Source organism: Chinchilla lanigera, unplaced genomic scaffold (genome assembly GCF_000276665.1).
Source record: "Chinchilla lanigera isolate Chin_1 unplaced genomic scaffold, ChiLan1.0 scaffold00021, whole genome shotgun sequence".
Classification (NCBI taxonomy): Eukaryota; Metazoa; Chordata; class Mammalia; order Rodentia; family Chinchillidae; genus Chinchilla; species Chinchilla lanigera.
The window spans coordinates 1,534,887-1,562,273 of NW_004955422.1; the positions used below are offsets into that span (position 1 = coordinate 1,534,887).

The 27,387-nt window shown below is 41.2% G+C and overlaps 1 protein-coding gene across 5 annotated transcripts in view; it reads left to right on the forward strand.

Moving 5' to 3' along the window:
* Nucleotides 1–27,387, forward strand: part of Ambra1 (autophagy/beclin-1 regulator 1) — a 188,977-nt gene that overhangs the window by 79,495 nt on the left and 82,095 nt on the right. For 4 of the 5 annotated variants that reach the window (XM_005384021.2, XM_005384022.2, XM_005384023.2 and 1 more), the window contains 3 exons: nt 1,663–1,842; nt 13,509–13,589; nt 14,020–14,120. In XM_005384021.2, the coding sequence (XP_005384078.1) occupies nt 1,663–1,842; nt 13,509–13,589; nt 14,020–14,120 (362 nt within the window). The remainder of the gene's footprint in view (nt 1–1,662; nt 1,843–13,508; nt 13,590–14,019; nt 14,121–27,387) is intronic. The other variant, XM_005384025.2, reaches the window with a different exon arrangement.

Sequence of the window (27,387 nt, forward strand, 5' to 3'; positions counted from 1 at the left end):
CCTTGAACTTGCAATCCTCCTGCCTCAGGTAATTTAGTAGCTGTGATTAAAGGGCAAGTGCCACCATGCATGACAATAAATATTTTTTTGTGCCATTTGGGTACACCTGTTCCTGTCTCAGTTATTCTACTTTTCCATGAAAAAAAATAACGGAAGATGAATAGTTTTTTCCTTTTCATATTCAAAGATTATAGAAGCATAAAATCTCCAAGAATCCTCATTAGAATTTTTGTCTTTCTTTTTATTCTTTTCCTGATTACAGAAATATATATATTTTTGTATATATTAGTGTATAATACCATTCTTTAAACATCTTCCCCACTTAAAGTTTATTTTATAGACATTTCCTTGTGAATATATAGGGATATTTCATTCTTTTTAATAGCTTTGTCATGTTTCTTTGTGTGGACATAATTTATTTAATCTGTTTTTGGGCATTTGAGTTGTTTCCCAGTTTTTCACAAATGATAACAGTATTGCAAATGAACTTCCTTGTGTGTATTCTTGTGTGTTTCTGTAGGATAAAAATCCTAGTGCAATTATTAAATCAAAGTGTATGCCTCAGGCTGAGTCTTGGAATTCCTTAGCAATCCTCTTAATATTATCATATAAAGCATTTTCCTGCCATTGTTCCTCTCTCATGTTCTCAGTTCATAGCCTCAAATTATATAACAGTGTTGTGAGAGATGGAGGGCACACTTGAGAAAGAAGGGATGAAATGTGGGAATTGTACTCTGCACTAGAAGTTGTCGGGGGGTGTCAAGATGTTACGTACGGCCTTGGTTTGAAGAATGTAAGTCTAGGCTGATGGTTATTGGAAGAGCCCAGGTAAGAGAGATGTGCCTGTGGAGCCTCTGAGGCACTCATTTTAAGAGTAGAAAAATCTCTCCCTTTTTTCCCTAGTACTCTCAGTCCCTGTCGTGAATATTTTCTCTAAGGTACAAATGCCTATGATAAGGGAGCAATAGGAGGTTCAAAGAGGCCATTTTAAGGAGCTAGGACAATGTGGAGCTTTGTGTATTTATTGGAGAAGAAAGAAGTCCTGGTGAAAATGCTATACCTGTTGGTAACTTTTTAATCATTTAAGGGTTACCATCTCCTGCCCCATCTATAAAATGAAAGAATAGAGGACTGCCAAGGTTCTTTTCATTTCTTATATTTTGCATAAGGGTGGTGGTGATTAAGGACAGGCTGTCGGTCTGCTTAAGGGCACCCTGAGAAATTCAGCTAGGTCCCTTAAGCTATAAGAAGCCCAGTGTTAATCCTCTTGGGATGGGCAGTTTGATCAGAAGATGCCTGATTAAACTGCGTATTTGCCTTGTCTCAGAGCAGAACCACTGGTGAGCTGGGCATGGTGGCACATGCCTGTAATCCCAGCACTCGGGAGGCTAAAGCAGGAGAATTGCTGTGAGTTCAAGGCCAGCCTGTACTACGTAGCGAGACCCTGTCTCAAAGAAAAAAAATTTAGAGAACAGAACCACTAGTGATAGTCTGATAAACACAGTCTGCAGTACCACCCTCCTGGTGAGTTAAATGCCCTTTATTTTTAATGTATCCGGAGTTCGCCTCAGCAGGGTGATGCCACAGGAGAGCTGGTTTACTATCGTTCACAGTACAGTATTCCCACATTAGTGCTAGTTTGTTTCTCCGTCTCTATCTCAGATTATCTCCTGCTGCATACTACGCCCAGAGGATGATCCAGTATCTCTCACGGAGAGACAGTATTCGCCAGCGTTCCATGCGCTACCAACAGAACCGTCTCCGTTCTTCCACCTCCTCCTCTTCCTCAGACAACCAGGGTCCATCAGTAGAGGGAGCCGAACTGGAATTTGAGGACTTTGAGTAAGTACATGCTCAGCTTGCTTTCTCCCCGCGCCTCCTGAGCTGTGTGTTTCCTGGTTGGGAAGAATGCTCACCAATCTTGCCTCCAGCCCCTAAGTAGGTATTCCTGAGGAGCAGGATGGGGTGAAATCATAGGGCTTACGTACCCTAAGCACTCTCACGTGGGGCCCACACATTGGTGATTCGCTGGTGCCTATGCGAAGAGGTGGCCCAGTGTGTCCTGAGGCCAGTTGAGCAGTATTTGTATTTATTTCCCTTTCCTGGAGACCTAGTAATACTTCTCATAGACTGTACAACATCAGGGAGTCAGGAAGGTTGGTGTGTGTTCTTTTAGGTAGAGCAGATATGGAGATGTTTTCTTTCTTTTTCTTTTTTGTGGTTTTTTGAGGCGGGTTTTGCTGTGTAGTTCAGGCTGTTGTTGAATTCACTATGTAGCCCAGACTGGCCTCGAACTTGCAGTTGTTGTCCTGCCTCAGCCTCTTGAGGGCTGGGATGACAGGTGTGTGCCACTACTCCTAGCATTTTTTTAATACTTGGATTTCCCTAAATGGTAGATACTTTGTCGCAAAAGCTTCACCTCTAAGTCCCTACTCCCTTGCCTGAACTCTCTGTCTTCCTGCTTTTACCCTCACAATGATCTTTTAACAAGTGAATGTCAAAATGTCAAAATGTCAGATGAATATGGTGGATTAGGGGGTGATTCTTTGCGGCCTCTGCCCCCCCGCCCATCTTCCTCTTCCTTTTGAGTGGCACTTGGGTGAGCCACAGGGGCAGAGTCAGCCCAGAATTCAGGCTCCCCGACCCTACTGGTGGGTTTTACAGTCCCTGATCTGTTACTGACCTTTCTAGCCATTCATTGTATTTGTTTCTAGCCTGAAACTGAGGTTTACTGATTTGTGTCAAATTGGACATTTATCTCTTGATCTGATTCCTGTATATAGATATTCTCTGTCATGCAAAACAAGAGAGCAAGAAGGTGATTAGGCTGGGCATGGTGGCACACACCTGTAATCCTAGCACTGTGGAGGCTAAACAAGGATTGCTGCAAAGTGAGTTAAGACCAGCCTGAACTATATAGTGAGAATCTGTCTCAAAAAGACCAAAAAAAAAAAAAAAAAAAAGAGAGAGAGAAAAGAAAAGGAAGGTGGTTAGGCATTTCCCCCTGTCAGTCATTTCCTCCCTGCTGCCCATATAGCCTTAATAGGTCTGGGGTCTTAAGACCTAATCTTCCCCTTAGCCTTCTCCCTCTTGCTTAGCAGCATGGAGAATTTCCCATAAGCCACCATGAAAAAGAGCTTCGGATCCCTTTGCCAGAAAAGACTAAGAAAGTGGGACAGCCTTTATACCAGTTTGCCTTCCTGATGCTTCTGTTAAATTTACTACCATTTGCATACTGGAAGCAAAAGTAAAAGTAGATGGTAGGTTTGTTTTAGAAGGATTAAAGTGAGCAGGAAATTCAGGAATGGCCTAAAGCAGCTGGTGTGTGGCCAGTGGAGCGAGGAGAGAAAACCCCAAGCCTGGGTCTTTCTACATTTGTCTACTCTGGGGCAAAAAGGATGCGTATATTCCTTAGCCAGGCAGATATGTTAGTGACATACATTTTTCAGCACCTGGGTGCATTTCGGGAAGCAATTTAAACATCATGGCAAGGGGATAGAAATGCAGCTCAGTGGTAGAGTGCTTGCTTAGCATGTGCGAGGCCTGGGTTTGATTCCTAGCACGGCACAAAACCAAAAGCCAAAGCACAAAAAAGCATACATGCTGAGGCTGCTGCCACTTAGTGCTGCTGAGAGCCTGGGTGACTCTCAGGAGCCCTGTGGCACTTGGCAGTCATTGCTGTAGATTGCCTGGACCTCTTTCCACACAAGCTCGGAAGGCTGTGCTGTCTCTTAGCAGTGGTAAAATGTGGAGCTCATGCTTTTTGCGCTGTATCCTGCCTCGTGACTTGTCCTTCACAATGGAGTTCTGGGTTAGCTTAAAGTGTTCTGTTCTCGGCTTACCTTCCCTTTCTTCTGCTACCACCTCCTCGCTCTCTCCTCCTTCCCCCTCGATCATCCTGTGTCAGATGCCTCCTCCCTGTGCTCCCCCAGCCCACCTGTGCACTCACCACCCCCTGGCTTCAGCACGACCTGATTTTACATCTTCTTCGTCTGTCATTTCCTGGCTTGCTATTGTTGTTTCCCAGGGGTCTGGTATTGCTCCCTGGTTAGTAACAATGGGCATTTTCTCTAATGCCCTCCCAATGTCCCTCCCTTGGCTGTTTGCCTTTCTTCTTGGGCTGATGCAGATCATAGTCTTGTTTTCAATAGCAGCTGTGGATTAGTCACCTCTACATTAGTAGTCCAGGTCTTCTGGCAAAGTCTGTTGTTGGCTGGTTAGGGGTAATTTGCTGTCGGTTCATTTATTTTCTGTCTCCTTCCTTGTCTTTCTCTCCCTACCATAAGCTGAGTGCTGCTTGTGGTTGCCTCTGTTCTCTCAGTCTCTGGTGCCCTGAGGAGGGAGAAAATGAGAAATTAGGAATATACCAGCCAGTTTTAATGTCTCTGCCATAGTCCTTTTCCTTTGCTTTGATAACTAGAAGGGAAATGAGAGGATAGTACAGTCACATTTTTATAGTTCCTTTGGGTCCAGAGGAGCAGGTGAGGCCGATAATGGCCTGGAATCTGGAATACTTGGGGCACTGACTAATGGTTGCTCTGCTGGGCTTCCTCACCTTCACAGCACACATACTTCTGGTGTGGCCTCTCATGACTTCTTCACTCATTTTCTACCTGCTAAGTCAGAGGTCACACTGCTGTTCTTGAACTCTTCCCATTCATGTGCAGAGTCCTTAGAAAACCAAGGAAGCCATTTCTTAGATCTTATCTTTTTTCATTAGCTATTGAATAGAAAGTTATCAGCTATAATTAATATTTTCATATATATGCTAATTGGCTTATAAAATATTATAGTATTATACTAATATATCTATTTTGTGTATCTGTCTCTATGTATAGATATATATATATATTTAAAAATCTTTCAATCCTTGTAACAACTGAATGGGATAATTATTTACTCTGTTTTGGTATTTTTCTGAGTAAGGATACTGAGACGATCAAATCAGGTATATCTCATATTAGAGAGTAGGAACAAGCATGCGTAGTGTCTGACATTGTCTTACAAATCTGCAAACCTGTAAAAATGATGTATAATCTTATTTAAGCCTTTCTGCAAGCTTGCTGGGGAATCAGACCATCAAGATTTATCTCTCTCAGGGGCTGGGGATTTAGCTCAGCGGCAAAAGCGCCTGCCTGGCAAGTGCAAGGTCGTGAGTTCGGTTCCCAGTACTGGAGAAAACCAAAAAAAAAAAAAAAAGATTTATCTCTCAGGAGGGTGGCCTTGGAGGTTGGTCAGCATCAGGTTTAAATTTCTTTTCTTTTGTGGTCTGGATTAATAACCCTCTTTCCAGGCAGGCATCTTCTCTCCTGCCATTCATCTGTGTCTATAGTGAGGATTGAGATGGCAGGATCCCTGTTTATCAAAACACACAAACAGGACATGCAGAAACCTCCTGTCAGCAGGTCTCTCTTAAAGCCCTCAGCATCTGTCTTTGCATAAAGACGTTCACAAGCAGGGTAAAGGTGTAGCTGTTTATGACGTTGCTGTCTGCTTGTTTGTGAACCAAGACCAACTACTGGAATGTAGATAGGATGGAAGCAGAAAGAAAAATTTTCATTGAATTTTTCACTATCCTTCCAGGAAGATGAGGGTAGCTCTTATGAAGCCCACATTATAGGCTGTGTCCCAGTAGTGTAGGGTCTGCAAAAGTTGTCATATGTGTGCCGTTTTGACTGTCATTCTAGCTATCCTTGTGCCTTTGTGTTATCTGTTATTCAAAATCTAATTGTAATCCCAGAATCAGCCCCAGAGCTCATATCCCTCCCCTTCCTTATTCTTTCTGTAGCTATTTAACCTTCCAAGGCAAAGGATACCACACCACAAGAAAGTTATTGCTAATGGCAGCCAGAACTGTAGGCTTCAAATTAGGTCTGCCAAACTATCTCACCATACATATCAGCCACTAGATAATTACATTCAGCTTCTTAAAATTGATGCTGGCACAGAAGAGAACATATCCTAAATTCACAGTTGTGACACTTGGCTATACTTTGGATTTACACCTAAGAAAAACATCTTTAAGGATTCTGGTCTTTCAGCCTGAAGATGGAGTCTCTTCAGGTTTATTACACTTACCTTCTTCCATCTTCTAACTTCCCTGGTTATTTTTAGGTGCTTTTTACCCAAAAATCCATATTGTTATCAAATATGCAAAAATATTTTGTTGTGAATATGATGATCTTTTCTGGGTGCCAGAGATTATTTCTGGTTCTTTTCTTTGGCATGGTACATCTATTTTAGCAATACACAGACACACGCACAGGCACATAGTCCTCTGCTGTAACAGTTTCTCTCTTTTGGTTTGTTTAACCCAGGGTCTTGTTATGTAGTCCAGGCTTGCCTTGATTTTGCTGTATAGCACAGGCTGGTCTAAAACATGAGATCCTACTATTTCATCCTCGTAAGTGCTGGGATGTCACGTGTGCACCACCATACTTGACAAACTATTTTCTTCCTTCTGGTGCTGGGGTTTGAACCTAGTGCCTCACTCACGCTGGGCAAGCACTGTACCAGTGAGGTGTATATCCCTAACCCTTGTTTTGTTTTTGAGATGAGAGCTTGTTCTGTTGTCTAGGCTAGTGTCAAACTTGTGGACTCACAGTGATCCTCCCATGTCAGCTTCTTGAGTCCTGGGGACTAAAGGAGTGTGCCACCTCATCCAACTGAGTATTTCCTTTTATTGTCCCCTTGCTAGACATCTCATGGCAAAGAAATCATTAAGAAGTCTTCTTGGTGTGATATAGCTGAGGAGAGTTCTGAATGCTGTGAGTGCTGACATCTGATTGGTTGTGGCATGGGGAAGGTTGGTTGCTTTTACTTTATAATTTAATATTCTTCAACTAGCCTTTCTTTCTTCTTCTTTTTTTTTTTTTTGTCTTTTTTGAGGCAGGGTCTTCCTATGCATTTCAGGCTGGCCTTGAGCTTACTTTGTAGCCCAGGTGGTTCTCAAACTCATAACAGTTCTCCTGCCTTAGCCTCCCCAGTGCTGGGATTACAGGTATGTACCACCATGCTCTGCTTCATCTGGCCTTTTGATATAACTAAAATTTAGTTGAGCCATGGCAAAGAAAATATAGTATGTTAGGAACTAGATAGTACTCCTTGTATCAGCACTAGTTGTAATGGCTTTGTGAGACTCATGTTTATCTTAGATCTTTCTGGCTAGAAGTTGCAGCAGAGTAAAGGTACATGTCCTTGGTTATAAGTACTTTATCATGTTCTCTCTCCTGAGCCTGGAATTTCTAGAACTTCTTGGAAGTCAGTGAACAGTCTCTAATATAAAATACATCTATCACTTGTAACCAAGAAAGGGTTGACTAACTTTTGGCATCTGAAATCTCTAGAGAGGGGTGTATTGTCTACTTCATTTTGAAATGGAGTTGCCATTGTCTTTTCCTTTGATTTACAAATTATAACAGGAGTGTAAGAGAAACTCAATCCTGTAAAGTTACTCTTTCTTCTAACTGGAGCCTGCTAGATCGTCAAGAATCAGTTAACTCACTGGGTGAGGCAATATAGCAAAATGTTGAAGAGTTTGGGCTTCTGGTCAGGTGTGGTGGTGCGTGGCTGTAATCCCAGTACTTGAGAGGCTGAGGCAGGAGGATTGTTGCAAGTTCAAGGCTGGCCTGTGTTACATAGTGAGTGCAAGGCCAGCCTGAACTACATAGCAAGACCCTGTCTCAAAAAAGAAAAGAAAAAGAAGAAGAAGAAAAAAAAGAATCAGTAGACTCTCTTATGTTTGTTGACTGGTGTTACACAGAATTACTTCTTGATATGAGATTTTAAAAAAATTCCTCTCATTTACCAGAGAGTTTTAAATAATTTTGGTTGTATAGTGATTATTGTTTTTACAAGGTGAACTTTTAACAAGAAAAATATAAATCTTAAAAAAGGAAAAGGGTAGATATGTTGTCAGAGAAACACATAACAGAATGGACTGGTCGGGGAAGGGTTGATAGGTGTGGCAGGACTGTAAAGTCTAAGGTCAGTGGCAGGGGATGAGCTCTGAGAGTTGGAGTGGTGCAGGTCTTGAAAGTGTGTGTGCTATCCAAGAAAGGCAAACTTTGTGCTGTATGAGGGAGGTTGTTGATGTGTCTGAGATATGGAATAACATGGTGAGATTTTTACATCAGTGTCTGGAAAGATAGACTGTAACAATTACCACTAAAGTACTAGGAAAGCATTGCAGGAAAGAAGAGAATTTGGAGAAATGTGAGAAGCCTTCATGGGTTTGAGGCTGGATGTTGAAGAATGCGTAGAATTTTGAAAGATGAGGAGCATGGATGTAGGAAAAGAGAATCTAGATGAAGAGAACATGAAGTAAAAGCCCAGAGACAGGAGAGTTTATTAAGGGATCCTGGGTAGATCTACAACTAGAGCTTTGAAGTTTTGGTGATCCTAGAAGTCAGGAACCCTTGCAGGGGGGAGGGTCTGGAATGGCTGGCTGGGACTTTGTGTTTATCAAGGGACAGCCATTATTCAGTATTAGGCAGCTTGCTCTGGCAACACTGGCTAAGGGACCTCATGTGGCACAACCGTATTGATGCAGGAGGACCAATCAGAGAGCAGTAGGTATAGCACTGGCGAGCATAGTTGTGGTTGAACTTTAAATATCAGGTGTAAGAGTCCTTGTTGTTTTCTCACTAAGATCTGTTTGTGGATGTTCCAGAGCGCACAGCCATCTCTCTTTCCACTTCTTCAAATAAAATGCTACCTGAGTCCTTTTTTACTCTTACTGCTGATTTTGAACTAGGTTTATAAATTAGCAAGGGACTTGGGTAACAGCAATGATTGGAAGTGGGATCTTTTGTCAGTACCTACTAGCTTCATAGCTAGCCCACTGGGCTGATCTTGTACCTTGTCTGTGACCTTGAGCAGGTCCCTTTTCCACCTGTAGACCTCAGCGTATGATAACATCTGAAGTTTCTCTTGGCCCTAAAGTTCCTGGGTCTTTGTTGTTGTTAACCTTAGATTTTTCCCTTATATGTAGCAGAGACAGAATAATCAAAGTCTCAGAAAAATGAGAGCTCTCCTGTGAATTAGGAATGGGCTACCTGGTACTCGTCAAACCTCTATTTATGAAATATATACCTCCTTGAATACTTGCTCTTTACCAAAAATTTTGACCTGTTGCTTAGAAATGTATAATGTTGCTTGGCAGATTTTGGATCAGTACTCTTTCCATGCAAATAAAGTACATATGAATATTTTAGTGAATGTAGCAAAAGAAAGTGGAATGTATCTAAATTGTGCCTAGGCTTAAAAGGGGAAAATACAGAAGGAAAGAATTACACAGCCAGGAGGTGTGAGGAGGAAGACATAACCATTTAGATTTATATGTTTATTTTTTTAGCATAAAATGTACAATATGAATATGAATTTGCATAATGTAGGCAGATGAAATGGAAAGGTAGAATAAAGGAAGAGAAGAATTTGTAAGTGGTAATTATCTCTTAAATTACTGTTCCTTGGGGGAAAATTAAGGCTCTGCAGTTTCTGAGAGACTTGTGTTGTTAGGTGTCCCTGGTGCATGATTTTAGCTGAGACTGTATCTTCCTCCAAAAAATCTAAGCTCTTCCACAAGTGCACAGTCCTTAGAAAAGAAGACTAGAGCCTAACTAATGATACTCAGTAAGGAAAGGACTTGACCAAGATGATTGTGCTATCCAGGGACAGAAATACAAATTAGAGTGTCTGTTGTCTGGAGATTGAGTAGAAGCAGAGACACAAGCACAGGGAAACAAGTGGTTTTTTTGTTTTGTTTTTGTTTTTTTTTAAATAGTATAATTTTCAGCCAACTCAACTGTGCACTGTCAAGAAGACAGTGGCCTTTTGAGTTGTTTGATACACAAGATTCACCTACAAAGGTTCCAGTCAGAGCCATTAGTCACTGAGGAGCAATGACAACTTGACTGTCTGGGCAGAACTCAGACAGCAGTCAGTAAGTGTACAGTATTTTTTATTCCTGTGTGTTACAGCCTCTCCCTGAGGCGGTAATCCTGGGCATTAGGCAGAAGAGTTGGTGTTGTGTCTCTCTCGTCCTGGCGATGGGTCTTCTCTTATTCAGTAATTGTCTCAGAAGCTTGATTGTTTGAAGGGGTTTTTTTCCTTGTAAAATCATTTACAAGAAAATTTTAGTTTTCTCCCCCCCTCCTTCCCACATGCCGCTGTGAGAATTAATCAGAGATGCACAGAGTTCAACAACTGGGAAAGCCATTAATAACCCAGCTAGCTTCTGTCCTGCTGACTTAAAGGCAACTTCTGGCTGTTAAAATTGATGAGGATTTCTCTGGTGTTTCCCTGAGAAGTGTTCCTTCTGTTTTGGAAGACTGCACTAGCACATTTTTGCATTCTGGTCTTCATTTCTTCAGATCCTACTTTTCCTGGAAAAGGGTGTTAGCTACGTGCTGGTAGAGCTCACTGTTTAGTACTTTTCATTATTTCTAAGAAAACTTTGTCACTCTGGCCCTGCCTTTCCCCACCAGCTCATTTGACAAACACCTTCCCATCCGTGCGTACTCAGTCTCTGCCTGACTTAGTTTGCTTCCTTCTACCTCGTGAGGCCTTGGTGTGTACTGATTCTGCATCAGTGCAGAAGTGAGTGGTAGGCTCTTAGTTCTCTGGGTGCAGCATTATATTAAGTACTTTTAATTTCTTTAGTCTTTTCTTCGAATTCTCATCCTCCTCCTCCACCCTAGACATATGCATGGAGATGTGTTTCCCTGTCTCAGTTCCTTATCTCTGAATTTGCTTTCTGCCTAGATAACAGACTAGAGAGTAGTTACTCTTTTCACTGTCAGTTTCTTCAGAGCTGTATCTTCGGTCTGGCACTGATGTCCGTCAGTGGTAAAACCACACTTTTTCCTTCTTGTTGCATGACTTGTCTCTTGGTTGGGTACTCTTACCTTTTTCACCTTAATCCATTCTTGTTTTCAAGATTTTTCTGGTTAATAAATGTCTAAGCTGTTTGTTTTTCCCATAGGTATTTGTTTTGTTTTCCACAGGCAGTGTCTCATTTGTGTGCTCTGCACGTTCTCTCTCTTGCTAACTATTTGGCTCCTGTCCTGTCATTTCTCCTTCCTTGCCAGAGTCCTAACACACTGAGTTGCAAGAGTTTTGTATGTGTCAGTTGAGATGCTATTTAGCTCCGGCTTTCCCATCCTTAGCTAGGATGTTAAACTGAGGCCCAGCACCAACGCCTCCATTCATAGAGTATATTGCTCTTTTATGATACCTTCTGCCTGAGACTTTGCTTATGTCTGATCCTGTTATTTTCCTTTTCTAAAAAATTTCTCCAGTAATCTCTAAACACCTTAAAACCGTTTGTGCTGGCCATATTCTAACCCCAACCCCTTTCTCCTTTTTTTCTTTTTTTTTTTCCTTTGGTGGTAAAATACATACAACACAAAACTTAGTGTTTTAACCCCCTTTTTTTTAAGTGAAGAAACTGAATCATAACAAACTTCATCGCATTTAGGCTTTAATAATGTCAGAAAAAGCTGTGTGATATATGTTGTAAGCATTTCCTGCAGCCTTGGTGTTTGTCCATTGTTCTGAGTTGTCTTCCTGCATTTTCTCACCAAGTTCTGTGTTGCCCTCGGGTGTTTGAAACTCCTCAGTGCCTGGTGTCTCCTCCCCTGCCCTCCATGGTTGACACCAGATAAAGGATTCTTTGTTGTCCAGAAGGAGGTGACTCTTTGGCCTTGTAGGAGCAAATTGTCAGCTCTGCAATGTGGTTCTCTGAGAACTGTGGAATGGAGTCATTGGATTTTCTCCCTGGCACTTCTTTCTAGCTTAGTTATCAGTTTTCTTGTTTCTTTTCTTTTCAACCCCCACTTCATCCCCCTCTCCCACTTCTTTTAGTACTTGCAGTTGAACCTATGGGTGCTCTACCACTGAGAGACATCTCCAGCCCCCATTTTTAGAAACAGGGTCTCTTACCGTGTGGCTCAGCCTGGCTTTGAACTTGCTATGTAGTCCAGACAAGCCTCCAACTTGTGATGCTCGTGCTAACAGCTTCCTGAGTGCTGGAATTACAGATGTGTACCAACACATCCAGCTAGAACTTCTGATCTCTTTTTGTTTTTTAGCCCTCTTTTTACTCTATTTAGTCTTTCTCTTTCTGTTTATTCCTCCTTTTATATATAATGTTTCAAGTCCAAGGAATATGATATCTTAAGGTAAACAATAGTGTGCTTTCTCTTTTTGGGAAAATAAAAACCAAATACTGACTTTTAATGGATGAACTTCCAATATCCCTGGTATTGATTTCTCTTATTGCTCAGCAGCCAATCTACCAAGATATAAAAACCTTCATAGGCTTTTGTTTCAGGCTTATACAGCTCCCAATGGTCCACTTAAAATCAAAGCATTGCCTTCACTTTGGTTCCAGGGTTGGTTTGAAGATTATCTCATTGATTTGACAATAATCCAAAGGGAGAATTCGGAAAATGTCCCAAATCAAGCTCTCAGAAGTTCATTTATTTTGTGGAGTTGTTTAAGGAGCTTATTAAACTGGACTGTTCTGTCCAGTCTATGCCCTTTGGCTTATTGTTCCTGCGATGCATTGGAAACAAAGCCACGTGAAGTTCCTTTTTTCCCTTTTCTTGTAGGAAACAGTGAAGTGTAGCAGAAAGATCCAGGGCTTTAAAATCAGATCTTCCTTGAGTCTTGCTTTAGCCACTTACTAGTTGTGAGACCTTAGGTATTTTCCTGTCTAGATCTTAGTCTTCTTATCTGTAAAACAGAACTAATAATACTCTGTGGGGTAGCTAGAAAGATTAAATGAGGTACAGTAACATTTGTACTGGAACTTCATAGTAAATAAATGCTAGTTATTATAATTGTTTTAATATCCATAAAGAAAACATGTTGATTTTTTTTCTTTTTACTTAAGTGATTTGGCTTGTGATTGCATTTTCTAATGTTCACCATTGTGTTTTTCAAAGAAGGAACTAACTATAGTCTTTTTCTTTTTTCTTTACCACTGATTTTTCCATATGGGAGGTCATCTGATTCATGTGAAGAAAACTATTTGCAAATTTATGTTGCAGATCCCAAGATCTAAGCTTGGCTTCAGTTTCAGGTGTCACAGGTTCAAAGACCACACTGACTCAAGAAAAATCCTCCTTCTCTTTCCTAAACTATTGGTAAATGCTCAGAAAGCTTCTAGTTGAGATTCTCTAGAAATGTACTATAGTAACATACCACCCAAATTAGTGAGCCAAACAGATGACTGATTTCTGTAGATTCCTTCCCTCGTTAGGAATTTAGTTTGGGGAATGGTGGATGATTCTGTTTCAGTATTTCTCTGTGTCTCAGTAAGCACTCTATGTTTTTGTTTTTTTGGGACAGAGTGTCAGGAATGAAGCCCAAGCTGTCCTTGAATTCATTATCCTCCTGCCTCAGCCTGCTGAATGCTGAGATTATGGGTGTGTGCCACCATGTGGCTTTTTCTGGCTTTTTCTTAATAACTTTCTTATGCGTAATCTTTTTGTTTTCTCCAGGGATAATGGTGACAGATCCAGGCACCGAGCTCCCCGAAATGCCCGGATGTCTGCACCTTCACTTGGACGCTTCGTTCCAAGGTAAAAACTGGGTTGTGAACGACAGAAGGAGCTTAGGACTTAGTTTTAAACCTACTTTGGGATCTTTGGATTATCCATATCTGGAATTATTTTCTAATGAGCCTATATTCCCACCCTGCCACCTGAAGACTTGACAGGAGAGGATTAACCACAATGAAAAGAGAGAGAAAACTGGTACTGGGAGCATCCTGTTCAAAGACAAAAACCTTGGAGGCTTTGGGTATGATTGGGTGAGGTTATTTGAGAAGGGCAGGAAGGTGATACAAATTTATGAAAGGACAAATCCTGGGAATTTTCATACCTTTTTGGGTTTCTGTGGTTTTTTTAAGGTTAAGTGTTATCCCATAGCCTAGAATTTTAAAGGCAAATAGCATTTCCTTGTATTGTGGTTGTCTTCAGTAGGCTTTTCACACATGATTCCTTCTTGTAGGCGTTTTTTGCTGCCCGAGTACTTGCCTTATGCTGGGATTTTTCATGAACGTGGACAGCCTGGGTTGGCTACACACTCTTCTGTTAACAGGGTCTTGGCAGGTAAGGAAATGATTTTTTGGATTTTTACATTGTGAGGTGGCAGGGAACCAGATAAAACCTTTTGCTCCTTTATCTGTGTGGTTATAATAGTGTCTTGGCTGAAAACTGTTCTGGAGTCCTCACTTCCTTACTTCCAGGCAGTAAATAGCAGGGTTGAAAAAAACTTTCTCTTTTGTATTCCTACTTCCTTCAGACTTTTTGTTAAAAATGTTTAAACTGTTTGTTTTTTATTCCAGCAATTAAATTCTGGCTATACTTGTAATTGAATGATAAGGTATCTTGTTCACGTTTCGGTTGGAGAGATACTCATGAGCCAGATCTTGTGATTTAATTAGGAGCTTAACGCACACCTCTCCAAAGCTTTGCTGCTGCCAGTGCATGGAGCTTCCAGGCACTGTGGACTCTTTGGACGGTTGAGATGGGGGAGAGACCCATGGAGTTGGATCAAAACTTTCTGCAGAACAGAAAATGAGCTGGAAAAGCCCTACTGGGCCAGTTTTTATGAGCTCTGAAACTTTATGTGACCAGGCTGTGAAACATGTGTGTCCAGCAGCTTCTGATGACAAAGGTTACTTCTCTTTCCCCTTCCTACACTGCTAACTTGTAAATTGATGTATGAAAAGGCATGAAAAATGTAAAATTTGGCCAGGCATGGTGGTACACGCCTGTAATCCAGCACTAGGGATTAAGTTCACTAGGGATAAGTTCGAGACCAGCCTGGGCTACAAAGTGAGCTTAAGGCCAGCCTGCACTGCATAGTGAGACCCTGTCTCAAAAAGACAAAAGAAAAAAAAGAACGTGTCCTCATGAAAAATTTTGAGACTGGCAATATAGCTGAGTGCAGAGTGGTTGTCTGTCATGAAGCCCTGGCTTTGATCCCCAGCACTGCAAAAGCAAAACAAGTGGAAAACCTGTGCCACGTAGTGATTAAAAGTACAGAGGGATCCAGTAAGGCAGAGCAAATACTTGTGACAGCTTGTAGCCCATTGGATCTGGCTTCCCCAGAGTGGCATCCTTGACCCAATACTGAGGCCTAGAAATCCCAGAATCCTCAGGGCTTTCTCTGCCAGTCATCAAAGCTTTGCTGGCCCCGGGCTGGCCAGGGAGCAGACTACACCATAGAGATCTGCCAGCTTCATCTGAGGAGGGCTCTGGCCTGGCTGTTAGACAGACCCTGTGGCCTTGGACATCTCTTTGTCTGGGATACTTCAAGGCTTAGCAGAAGACTTGTAGAAGCTCCTCACTGTAGATAGTCACTTTCTGCCTGGCAGCTCCTCTCCCTTCTTTGTTCCAAACATCTGCCTCCACCACCCAGCACAGCAGCAGGATGTTTGTTATCATTGAAAGCCCTAAACGGTTTGCCATCATTGTTCTAGATTCTCTTGGCAGTTGTGTCATTTTTGTCTTTCCTTGAGAAAATGCCAACAATAATGACAGCAACAAGAAATGCTTAACATTTATTGAGCACTTGCTGTGTACTGGGGGGGATTTTAAGTGCTTTATACACACTCCATTTCTGTCGTATGGTATAGTAATTCTGTGAGATTTACCTAAGTAACAGTGGCGGGAGCTGAAGCCCAGAGCATCAAGTCCTCCAGCAGATGCAGCCAGGCAGCATTGAGCCCCCACAGCCTTATGGGCTCCAGGGTGAGATCTCCAAGCTGCTTGCCTAGTCTGCCTCCCTGCAGTTGTTTAACAGATAAAGCATCAAATTAGCATTCCTTTTTCAGGACCTTAATCAAGAAGAGGGAAAGAGCTCTCAGGGAACTTGACTGACCTTCAGAGTTTTTCTTATTTAATTCCTCCATTTTAAGTAGTTCCTAGACATGGCTTTTTATGACCGAGTGGTGCTTGTTGTGGAAAATCGTATTATTTAATAGCTCTTTCCCAAGCCTTCTTGTCCTCCTGGATACAGATGTTTTGCTTTTATTAAACTTACTTGTGGTCATGTAATTGAGCTGCTATAATAATGGCTTTCTGAGTGAAAGAGAAATTGGCCTTTTAGGGGCTGGGGATTTAGCTCAGCAGTACAGCGCCTGCCTGGCAAGCACGAGGTCATGAGTTCAATTCCCGGTACTGGGAACCCCGCCCGTCCCCCCAAAATTGGCCTTTTAGCAGTAAAGCACTCCCAGTTTTCCTGGAAAGGCACTTTCTCTTGTATGATTGAAATGAGGTTATCATGGCTCCTGAACAATTACATTCAGCACATACTTGTTCCGCAACTGTTATGGGCCAGGCAGTCTTCTAGGATAGGAGGGTAAATAAAGATGGCTATGAGCCCTGCCCTCCTATAGCTCAGTCTCGGTGGTAAGCCGTACTTAATCTTACTGTTCATTTCTTGGCTCAAAATATTATTGGATTCTCCGTGTAACGAGTGGCTTCTTGCAGAGGTGAAGCATGCAAATTTGGCAGACATGGAGGGACAAAGCAGATACATACAGTTTTAAGAGGTACGACCAGGCTTGGGGATGTAGCTCAGCAGCATAAGCGCTTGCCTGGCAAAGTGCAAGGCCCTGAGTTCAATTCCTGTTATGAATGAAGGAAGCAAGGAAGGAAGGGAAAAGGAAGGAATGAAAGGTGTGATCATTGCTCTGGTGACAAATGAGTATCCAATGGGCCTTAACAAAAGCTACTGAGAAACATCAACAAAAATAGATTTGAAAAATTAAGATCTTTTCGATCTTCTTTCTGCCAGAAGAACCTGGGGTGATAATAGAAAACAGAAGCTACCAAGCGGGAATCCTGATAACCTGATCATCTTCATCTTTTCACCCTTATCTTCAACAATTCTATAGGTTTCTGGTGGCTTTCAGCAACCCTTTAACCCAGGTCAGAGCCAGTTTGGGCCCAAACTTAAACAGGTGTAAATACATTTAAAGCTACTGTAACTCTACCAGGTGTATATTTGGGGAAACATGCAGAAATCTAGAGAGCACCCCCTGCTGACTCTTTAGTAGACAGCGTTAGCTCATTGTAGTTACAGCAACTGAAGCAAAGGAAGTGACTGCCTGCGACAGGCCAGGTACCATCCTATGTGCTTTCTCATACGTTATCTTCTTTAATCATTTTGTCAACCCTGTGAGGTAGGTGGTACCATTTCCATTCTGCAGGGAAGAAAACTAAGGCTCAGAGAAGTTATGCCACTTGGCCTGTATAGCACCATGAGAAAGCAGACTTGGAACTTTCCTCCAGGTCTGCCTGACTCATAAGAGTTCCATTTGGTCTTCTGTGCTATTTTGCTTGAGTTCATCAAGTAGGGAATATCTGCCAAAAGATTCTTAAGCTTAAAATATTTTCCTGCATATTTGAGGCCTCATAAAAGTGAAATGAGAAGCCCTGGCATTTGACAGCCTCCTAGTAATTACTGAAAGAACAAAAAACTTCTGAGGAATAGGGACCTGGGTCACATTATCTGCCCTGCATAATCTTTTTGACTTTCATCCTAATGAGCATCTGCTTTAGCAGATGTGGGCCTTAATTTACTATTTTGATTAAAATCAATGGGAAGTGTCAGGATTTTCTTGCTCGTACCCAGAGGTCTTTGGAGCCTGGTCAAGTATCTTGGGGTAGAGGCAGCTTTGTGCCCAGTCATCCTGAGTTCTCTTATGATTTCTTCTTTGACCCGTTAGTTATTTAGGAGTATGTTGTTCATTTTTACATGTTTGTGAATTACTCCCATTTCCTTCTGTTAGTGATTTCTTATTTAATTTCACTGTGGCCTAGGAACATACTTTGCATGATTTCAATTATTTTAAATTTATTAGACTATTTTGACTTAGTTTAGGATCTACCCTGGAAAATGTTACCGATGTGTTTGAGAAGAATGTGTATTATTAGGTAGAGTCTTGTAGATGTCAGGTAGATCTACTTGGTTGATAGTGTTGTTCAAGTGCTGTATATCCTGGCTGGTATTCTGTCTTCTTGTCCTATTTATTATTGTGTGGTATTGAAATTTCAGGTATTGTTGTCTTTATCCCATTAATTCTGTCAGTTTTTGCTTCATATATCTTGGGATTTTGTCATTATATGCATGTATGTTCATAGTTCTTACAGCTTTTTTTTCTTACAGTTTTTTATCATTATAAAGTGTCCCTCTGTCTCTAGTAATATTTTTGTTTTAAAGTCAGTTTTAATCAGTGTAGATACTGCAGCTCTTTTTGGTTGTTGATTGTATGGTACATCTTTTCCCATCCTTTTGCTTTCAACCTATTTAGATCTTTGAATCTGAAGTGCATATCTTGTAGAAAGCACATAGTTGAATCTTGTCTTTGAATTATTTGATCCATTTACAGTTGATGTTATTGTTAATATTGTTGATTTTTATCTGTCATTTTGCTCTTTTTTTGTATTTTTAATGTGGTTTTTTTTGTTTTGTTTTGTTTTGTTTTTTTTTTGAGAATCACTCTGTAATTTAGGCTGGTATTAAACTCACTGTGTAGCCCAGGCTAGCCTTGAACTCACGGCAGTCCTCCTGCCTCAGCCTCCTGAGTGCTAGTATTATAGGTGTGCTCCACCATGCCTGGCTTTAATGTCTTTTAGGTGGGGTGGTACCAGAAATTGAATTCAGGACCTTGTGCTTGCCAGGCCCGTGCTGTGCCACTGATCTACATCCCTGGCCTTTACTGTCTTCTTTATTCATGTTTTCCTATGATGACTTTGTATTAAATGGATACCATCTCATGCACCATTTTAATACCTTTCATAGTTGTGAACAGTATTTTGTAAGGGTCCTTTCAAATTTATATAGACCTCTGATAAGATACAGATGCGTTGCTACACTGTAGCTCTGTAGCTCTACTCCTTTCCCCTTGTGCTACTGTTACACAGCACATCTGTATAGAAAACAAACCCAACAGTTACATTGATTTATATACTCTTATCCTTCTCTCTGTTCACTGGTGTGAGACAGAATTACCCCATCCCAATAACTTTTCCTTGTTAACTTTATTTTTGGTTGTCTTTTGGCCCTCTTGTATTTGTTAAAAATACAAATATTCTCTCTTTAACAGACTGACCCCTATCTCACCTTGTCTGGTACCTTAGGGAATTGCTTTCAGGAGGCCATTAGTCTAGTTTGGTCAACTTCCATGGGCATCTGGAACCTCAGGCTTGCTGACTTTTAGTAACTAGCCTGATTTTATCACCTGATAATACAGTTGTCTAGTATAACAGATTGCTTAATCATTCAGTATCTTTAGATCTGTACTTTGACTAGCCAATCTGAGAAAGATGAATGATAGTTAATGCATTTGAAGGCCATCATGGTACTGCTGAAGTATGAAATGGGAATGAACAATGATTCTGGTGTTGGGCCTTTTATCTCCTTGGCTGAGCTCTTTATCTTCCTGCTTTGTACCCTTCTGGTACCCAGTAGCCAGGCAAATAAAGTGAGTGGCACATTCCAACCCAACATCAATTAAGATGGCTGTTTATAAACCCCAGATAAATGGACAATTAATGGTGGTGGTACTAACCAACTAGTGCTGCTTTAATAATTAACCCAATTACCTTTCCTTCTGCTCCAGTGATGAAAGTGAAGGCGATAAGGGGATGGCTTGGTTGCCTAGGAAACAGAAGTAAATGCAGCACTCCTCCCTGAGAACACAGCCTTCCCTTTCACTTACTTGGTGTATACCAATCACTTGTGCTGTCTATCCCAGCCCTTTACCACCTCCTTATACCAGTGTGTATCTATACCACCAGTGAGAGGTATGCTTCCAGTGTCTATATTGAATTGCCTTTGTAGATATTATAGTTTAATGACCTACTTGGTTAACAACTGTTCAGAGTTATGACCCACCACAGGATTTATGGCATGTCTTTTTTGGGGGGAGGGGGTTCTGTACATCTTGTTAATAGAGCCTCAATAATGTCTTTTTTTTTACACTACACCTTTTATATACACTACTGTGATTTTTGCTATTTATACTGTATAGCATTGTAGATTTATGTTTTGTTATACGTTACAGTATGGCATGTAAGAGGCAAATAAAAGTAAAGTCAATCACTTCTCAGCCTTTTGGCTAAGATCAAGTATAGTACCTGTTCTTAACAGTTTAATAAAAGTGAAGTCATCAAGTTGGAGTTTCCTTTGCCCATTCCTTTGTTCTGAATATTGTAATGTACATACTGTATACAATTCCTCATTTAGTGACAAATTCATTTAATGAGCTAGTCAGGGGAAACAAAACTTGGTCATTAAACAAGGAGTGATTGTAGCCTATTGTATTTCAGGCATACTCACTAAGCATCTTGGGCAGATAAACATAGCATTCATGAAAGACAAATGTCTTCAAAACATGTATTATTGCAGGATATGGTGGTGCACACCTATAATCCCAGCACTCAGGAGGCTGAGGAAGGGGAATCGTTGGGAATTTGAGACCAGCCTGGGCTACATAGTGAGTTCAAAGCTAGCCTGAACTGCATAGCAAGACCTTGTCTCCAAAACAAAGCAAAACAAAACAAAAGATGATTTCTATAATCTGATACTGGGGAAAAGTAAGCTACCTGTTTTGAATATTGAGGCAAAACAAGTAGCCTTATACCCCCAAAAATAGATGGTTTGCCTGTTTTGCTACAGAAGGGAATGATTTGGAGCACAGTCTTATGAGACCTGTTGATCACATATGATACAGGCAGAACAGCTGTGCCAAAGGGCCAGAAAGATCTGTCTGTGCTGTCTTTTTATTTAGCCCACTTTGAAGGACTGTTTGCTTCCAACAGTTCCTTAGGTGAAAATAAAACAGATTCATTTGGAGTTAAATAAATTCTCAGATATAAACAAATTCTTTAGAAGTGATGTTACACTTGAAACTTTTTGATATGTAGAAATGTCTCATCATATGAAAGAACATGTTTTCTCAAGAATGTGTGTGTGTGTATTTGTAAACCACAAGAAGTAGTTGAACCATTAGTTATCGCTGTTATTCTTGGCTCTATGGTTATGTGTTTAATATTTGTCTTACACTCCTGGCTACTAAGCTCCTTTACTACATACTTTATATGTCTTTCTGTCCTCCAAGGTATTTAATGCAAAGATGGACAGAGCAGTGACTCCACCATGCCAGTTCATTGTCAAGGATATTTGGCATTTCCAGTGATTTCTACAGAGGCAAGAAGGTTCTAGATATCTTATTAATAGTATTTCAGTTTCACTGATCCATTGCAAGGTCCTGAAGAAGCTCCTTCTTTAATGAGCCAAAATTGCACATTCAAACCACAGCTTCCAGTAGTATCAGCTATGTGATCAATGTAACCTTAAAGAATTCATGGAAGCACCTAAGATGGCAGGAAAGGGCATGTGGTTTGCTAAAGATCATATCTGGTTTGCCTCTTTTTACAATCTTGATTATTGATGAGCACTTTCTCTGTCACTGCTGTATGATAAGATACCCTGGATTTTCTGAATATTTTCATCCCTGCTTTTTCTGACATGCGAGGGATCAGTATTGCCTGAACTGAGCTGATAATGATTTGTTGGTGGCTATTATGTTTTTGTTTTTGTCTTTTTGAGACAAGGTCTCACAATGCAGTTCAAAGGCTGCCTTGAGCTTTGTAGCCCAGGCTGGTCTCGCAACGATCCTCTTGCTTCAGCCTCCCAAGTGCTGGGATTACAGGCATGTGCCACCATGCCTGGCTTTGTTATGTTTAATTTTAAAGGTTGTTGGATAGCATGTGTTCTTAAAAACAAAGCATTTTCATTGAACTATTTTAATAATATACCTAATATAGATACTTATTTAACAGCTTACCTGTTTAATGACAGTTTGGTCTTGACAAGCGTGGAATGCTATTTGGACTGAACTTGCTACTGAATGATACCACCCGTCATTTTTTTGTACAGTTCTATACATCTTGTTGATGGAGCCTTAGTGTCTTTTTTTGATACAGTACACTTTATTTATATAGTGCTGTAATATATGGTACAGTACTATAATTTTGTGTTGTGTTATATATTACAGTACTATGTATAAGAATTAGGCAAATAAAAGCAAAGTCATCAAGTTAGAGTTTCCTTTGAACATTTCTTTGTTCTGAATATTGTCATGTACATACTGTATACATCTCCTTATTTAGTGACCAATTCAGTTAATGACCTAGCCACAGGACTAGAACTTGGTCATTAAATGAGGAGTGTCTGTAGTTCTTCAGGCTTCAGGGAAAAATATTGGGCATTGTCAATGAACTTTTCAGTCCCTTTAATATGTGTGACTCTGTTTTCTTCTGTGCCTTTCTCTTTCTCCTAGGAAGTCACCTTTTGATCTTTCTCCATTGCTGTTTTACCCATGTGCCCTTTCTGTAAGGTCACTTTGAATTATAGGCAGCACTTTCTAAATGCTTAGCCTCTTCTAGGTACCTTGGGTATTACAAGATAATTAAATGCTCTCAAGGAGTTCACAGCCTAGCCAGTGAGTGGCTTGATTTGTTTGTTTGTTTTTTCCCCTGCCACTGAAAATTTAATGGTTCCCCTAGGCTTTTAACTACTGTCCTGATAAGTCAGCTAAAGGAACTGCAGCTCAAGCCTGAGCTTGGATCAAAACATCTTCCTGTACAGTTTGAAAAAGCTCTGAAGGTATCCCAACTTACCTTTTGCAGGGTATAGTGTTTGCCCAAGAGGCAATATAGCCAAATTAAGAGATAGAGGTTTTGGTCAGGTGTGGTGGTGCACATCTGTAATCCCAGCACTCAGGAGATTGAGGTTGAGGGATCACCATGAGTTTGAAGCCCGCTTGGCCTACACAGTGAGTTCAAGACCAGCCTAAACTACCTAGTGAGACAGTCTCACAAAACAAAGAAAGTTTGGGTTTTGGAGCCAGTCTAAGTTCAAATTCTCATTGTGCCACTTCCCAGTGGTATCATTTGGATCAATAATTCTACTTTTTGCCCTATCCCATAGAATGTGCCTAAGCATAGTGTTTAGCACACAGGATATTTTAAGGATTAAATGTAATACAGGTTGATCATCCTTAATCTGAAATTCTGAAATACTCAGAAATTCTAGCTTTCTATGGTAATGGGAATTGAACCCAGCACTTCATGTATGCTAAGTAAGTGCTTTAGCACTGGGCTATATTCCTAGCCTTTTTATTTTAAAACAGATTTTTTTTTTTTGCCCCAGATAGGGTCTTCCTATGTAGTTCAGGCTGGCCTCGAACTCATCATGCTCCTCCTGCCTCAGCTGTCTGAGTGCTAGGGTCACAGGCGTGCCCCACCATGCCTGGCCCTTGAGATAGGATCTTGCTGATTCATGTTGCCCGTGCTGGCCTTAAAATTAAGATCCTCCTGTCTCAGCCTCTGGAGTAGCTGGGATTACAGGTGTCTACCTTCCCCTTTATCCAGAACTTTTTGAGTCCTGATACAAATACCACAAGTGGAGAACCCCATCCCGTGAAACTTTGTTTCATGCACAAAATTATTTAAAATATTATATAAAATTACCTTTAGGCTATGTGTATATGAAACAAATTTTATATTTGACTTGTCATCCCCTAAACATCTCATTTTAAATATTTGTGCAAATACTTCAAAATCTGCGAGAAAAAGCAAACCCTGAAATCTAAAACCCTTCTAGTCTTAGGCATTTCAGGTAAAGAATACTCAACCTTTATATGTAAAACACTTAGAATAATGTATAGCAGCCCGGTGTGGTGGTCCATACCTATCATCCCAGCACTCAGGAAACTGAGGCAGGAGGATTGCTATAAGTTTGAGGTCAGCCTGGGCTACATAGTGAGTTCAAGTCTGGCCTGAACTGCATAGTGGGACCCTGTCTCAAAAAAAAAAAAAAAAAAAAAAAAAAATTAAAAAAGCTTTTCTGTGCTGATGAAATAAATACAGTAAATATCTACTCAAGACCAAGGGGGCTGGCGATTTAGCTCAGCGGCACAGCGCCTGCTTGGCAAGCACGAGGTTGTGAGTTCAATTCCTGGTACCGGGGGTAGGGGAGAGACCAAGTACTTGCTGCTGTGTAGCCATGCCAGTCAGCATGGGATTCTCAGAGTGTGGTCCTGACAGCGTCAGCCTCACCTGGCAGCTAGATGCAAAGGCAAGTTCTTGGACTTTCCTGAGACCCTCTGAGACAGAAACTGCTGTTAGGACGAAGGAACTTGCACTCTAAAGCTTTTCCCAGGTGATCCTGATGCACTTAAAATTTGAACACCACTGGTCTAGATTAACTCATTAGTCGAGGAATGGAGGCAGAGGCATAGGAAGAGATGACTTAGCACCACATTAAGGGGTATGCGCATCAGGAACCTAAGATGTATTTGTGCTCCTGATGTGTAACCCTTGGTCTGGAGCTATTAGTAATGGGGGGAAATAAATTAATTTGTAATCACCTGCAGAGCGCTCAGCTGGTCTATCAGCCATTTGATTTAGTAAGCATTTATTGAGCTTTTGTTACATTGTGCAGTGTTAGGCATTGGAATAACATTCTGTCTCTGTCTTCCATAAGCATACCATCTGCTGAGTAGTCCATCATGCTCATTAATAGCTATAGGACAGTGATTGCTATGCTGAATACTAAGGCAGAAGTATAGACAGAGGGTGGCTATGAGAGTTCAGAGAATCATTTAGCTTTTATGCTGGAACAGCACATTCCTATCAGGTCTACTAAGCATTTTCATTTCAAGACAAATTGAGCATATCACCTTGCTTTCAAGTTTTTAACATATTTCCTACTTGTTTCTTTTCTTCTGAGAAAGAAAGCCTAACAGCAACATGTCTGAATTGAGACCACTGCTTACTTGTATTTTAAGTTCTTTGTCTTCTGGGGCTTCTGTAGAAGTAATGTGGTCTCCATTTATTAATTCTCATGGTTTTGCGTTCCTTAGAGTTATTGCTCATTTTGAAGGTGCTGGCTAAAGATTCCCTCTAACCTGTAATGATCCACCATAATGCTGGAGTCCTTTTACTTCATTCTGTTTAGCTTATGACTGGTGTGGGCTGTGACATGCCTTGAAACCCCCAGAACAAGTGATTCAGTAGCCTAGATATCTGCAGAATAACTCAAGGAAAGAAAGGGCCAAATATGCCTGTAATCCCAGCTTTCTGGAAGGCTGAGGCAAGAGGATTGCAAGTTTGAGCCCAGTCTGGGCAGTTTAGCAATTGAGCAAGACCCTGTATCAAAAAACAAAAAAGGCTGCGAAGGTAACTCAGCGTGAGCTCCCCAGAACTGGGGAAAAAATGCTAATGTGAAGTTAAAACCTTATTATCTACTGAAGGTGGCAGCTTTATTCAAGTTTCTTTAAATTTTCTTTCTTTGTTTCAAATGTTAAGATTATAGATTTTTTATAAACGCTGAAAAGACTTGGAACAGCCTTCTTCACTGTCCCATCTAATTCTGGAAGCAGATAATCCAGGCTGACTCCCTACCTGCTCCTTTTTATATATGTATGTATGTATGTATTTATTTTTGGAACTGGGGATTGAACTAAGGATGTCGCACTTGCCAAGCAGGTGCCATGCCACTGAGCTATACCACGGGCCCCTTATTTTTTTATTTTGTGTTTGTTTTTTAGGCAGGTACTTGTGCCACTGAGCTATATCCCTAGCCCTTTGTGTTTGTTTTTTGAGACAGGGTCTCACTATGTAATTCAGGCTGACCTGGACTTTGTAGTGCAGGCTAGCCTTGAACTCAGCAATCTTCCTGCCTCAGCCTCCTGAGTGCTGGGATTATACACACCTGCTCTTTTTTTTGTTTTTGGTTTTTTTTTTGGTACCCAGTATCGAACTCAGGACCTTGTGCTTGCCAGGCAGGCACTTGTGCTGCTGAGCTATATCCCTGGCCCACCTGCTCCTTTTTAAAACTCTGAGTTTATGTTTGTTTTCCTTCCTCTTTTCATGTCCCAAGCAGCTTCATTTATTCTTAACTGTCTGGAAATACCATGGGAGCTGGCAGACGGAACCTCTCACCCTCTCTACCAAAGTAGAACCAATTTGTGGGTGCTAATTTCCTGTCTTTAACACCTGCTGGTCCAGAAGGCCTGCTCTCTCCCTCAGTTCTTGGGTCTCTCAGCTTGAAGAGCAAGCATGGATTTCTTGCTAAGCCAGGATGTGAAAAGAGACACTTGCAGTGGGTGACTGGGGACCCTTCTGATTTGGGGGTGATCATCTGTTGAGTATTACTTTGGAGCCAGGTAGTCATCTTATAACTACATATGCCACGCCATAAAGACAGCCTCTCATTGTATAGGGCCTTCAAATTGAGAACTTGGATTTCTTCTCAGCCCAGCTCACTGTAGCCATGTGCTACCCAGAAGGGTCTGGCCTCACTTGTCTGTATTTTTGTTTGTTTATTTGTTTTGTTTTGTTTTAGTACTGGGAATCAAACTCAGACCTTGCACTTGCCAGGCAGGCGCTGTGCCCCTGAGCTAAGTCCCCAGCCCACTTACCTGTATTTAGTATCGGGCTGTGTGCTTCAGGACTGCACCACAGACAAACTCATAGTTTTCATTTTTGTGGCTCAAGGCTGGTAAAGCAGAAGCCAAAAATATTTCTTCCTAAAGCAGAGAACTTAACTGGTTTCGACGATAAGGGAACGGTGGGATAACCGAACAGGAGGTAGAGTTCAAGTTTCCAGTGGGAAAAAAAGATTTTTCAGGGAGGTGGGGTGAGTAGTGGAGCTGTGGGGAAAATTCGTTTATATAGTAAATGAAAATGGCTAAAAAGGTGAATCGTCTTCTGAATCTGTGGTACAACATACTGCCTTTAACTGCTTTTTGTGATACTTGCTGATTTTCACAGCACTCAGGTGGTATCTCTTGGACTAGTAATATATATGAATTAAGTTATACAAAAATGCTGGATGTGGTGGTACACACCTGTAATCCTAGCACTTGGGAGGCTGAGACAGGAGGACTGCCTTGAGTTGCAGGCCAGCCTGGGCTACAAAGTGACTTCAAGGCCTGGCTGAACTACTTAGGGAGACCCTGTTTCAAAAAAAGAGGAAATATCCACAGTTACTTTATTAGAGGTAAGTTTTATTTAGGCAAATAGCCTAAGACTGACAGTTAAAATTATCCAAAACTGCCAGGCATGGTGTTAGCTGTAATCCCAGCATGCAGGAGGCAGAAACAGGAGAATGGCCTTGTGTTTAAGCCCACCTTGGGCTATATGGTGAGTTTAAGGCCAGCCTGGACTACATAGTGAGACCCTGTCTCAAAAAAAGAAAAATGCTGAACATGGTGGTGCATACCTGTAACTCCAGAACTTGGGAGGCTGAGGCAAGCAAGCTTGAGGCCACTCTGGAGTATATAACAGGACC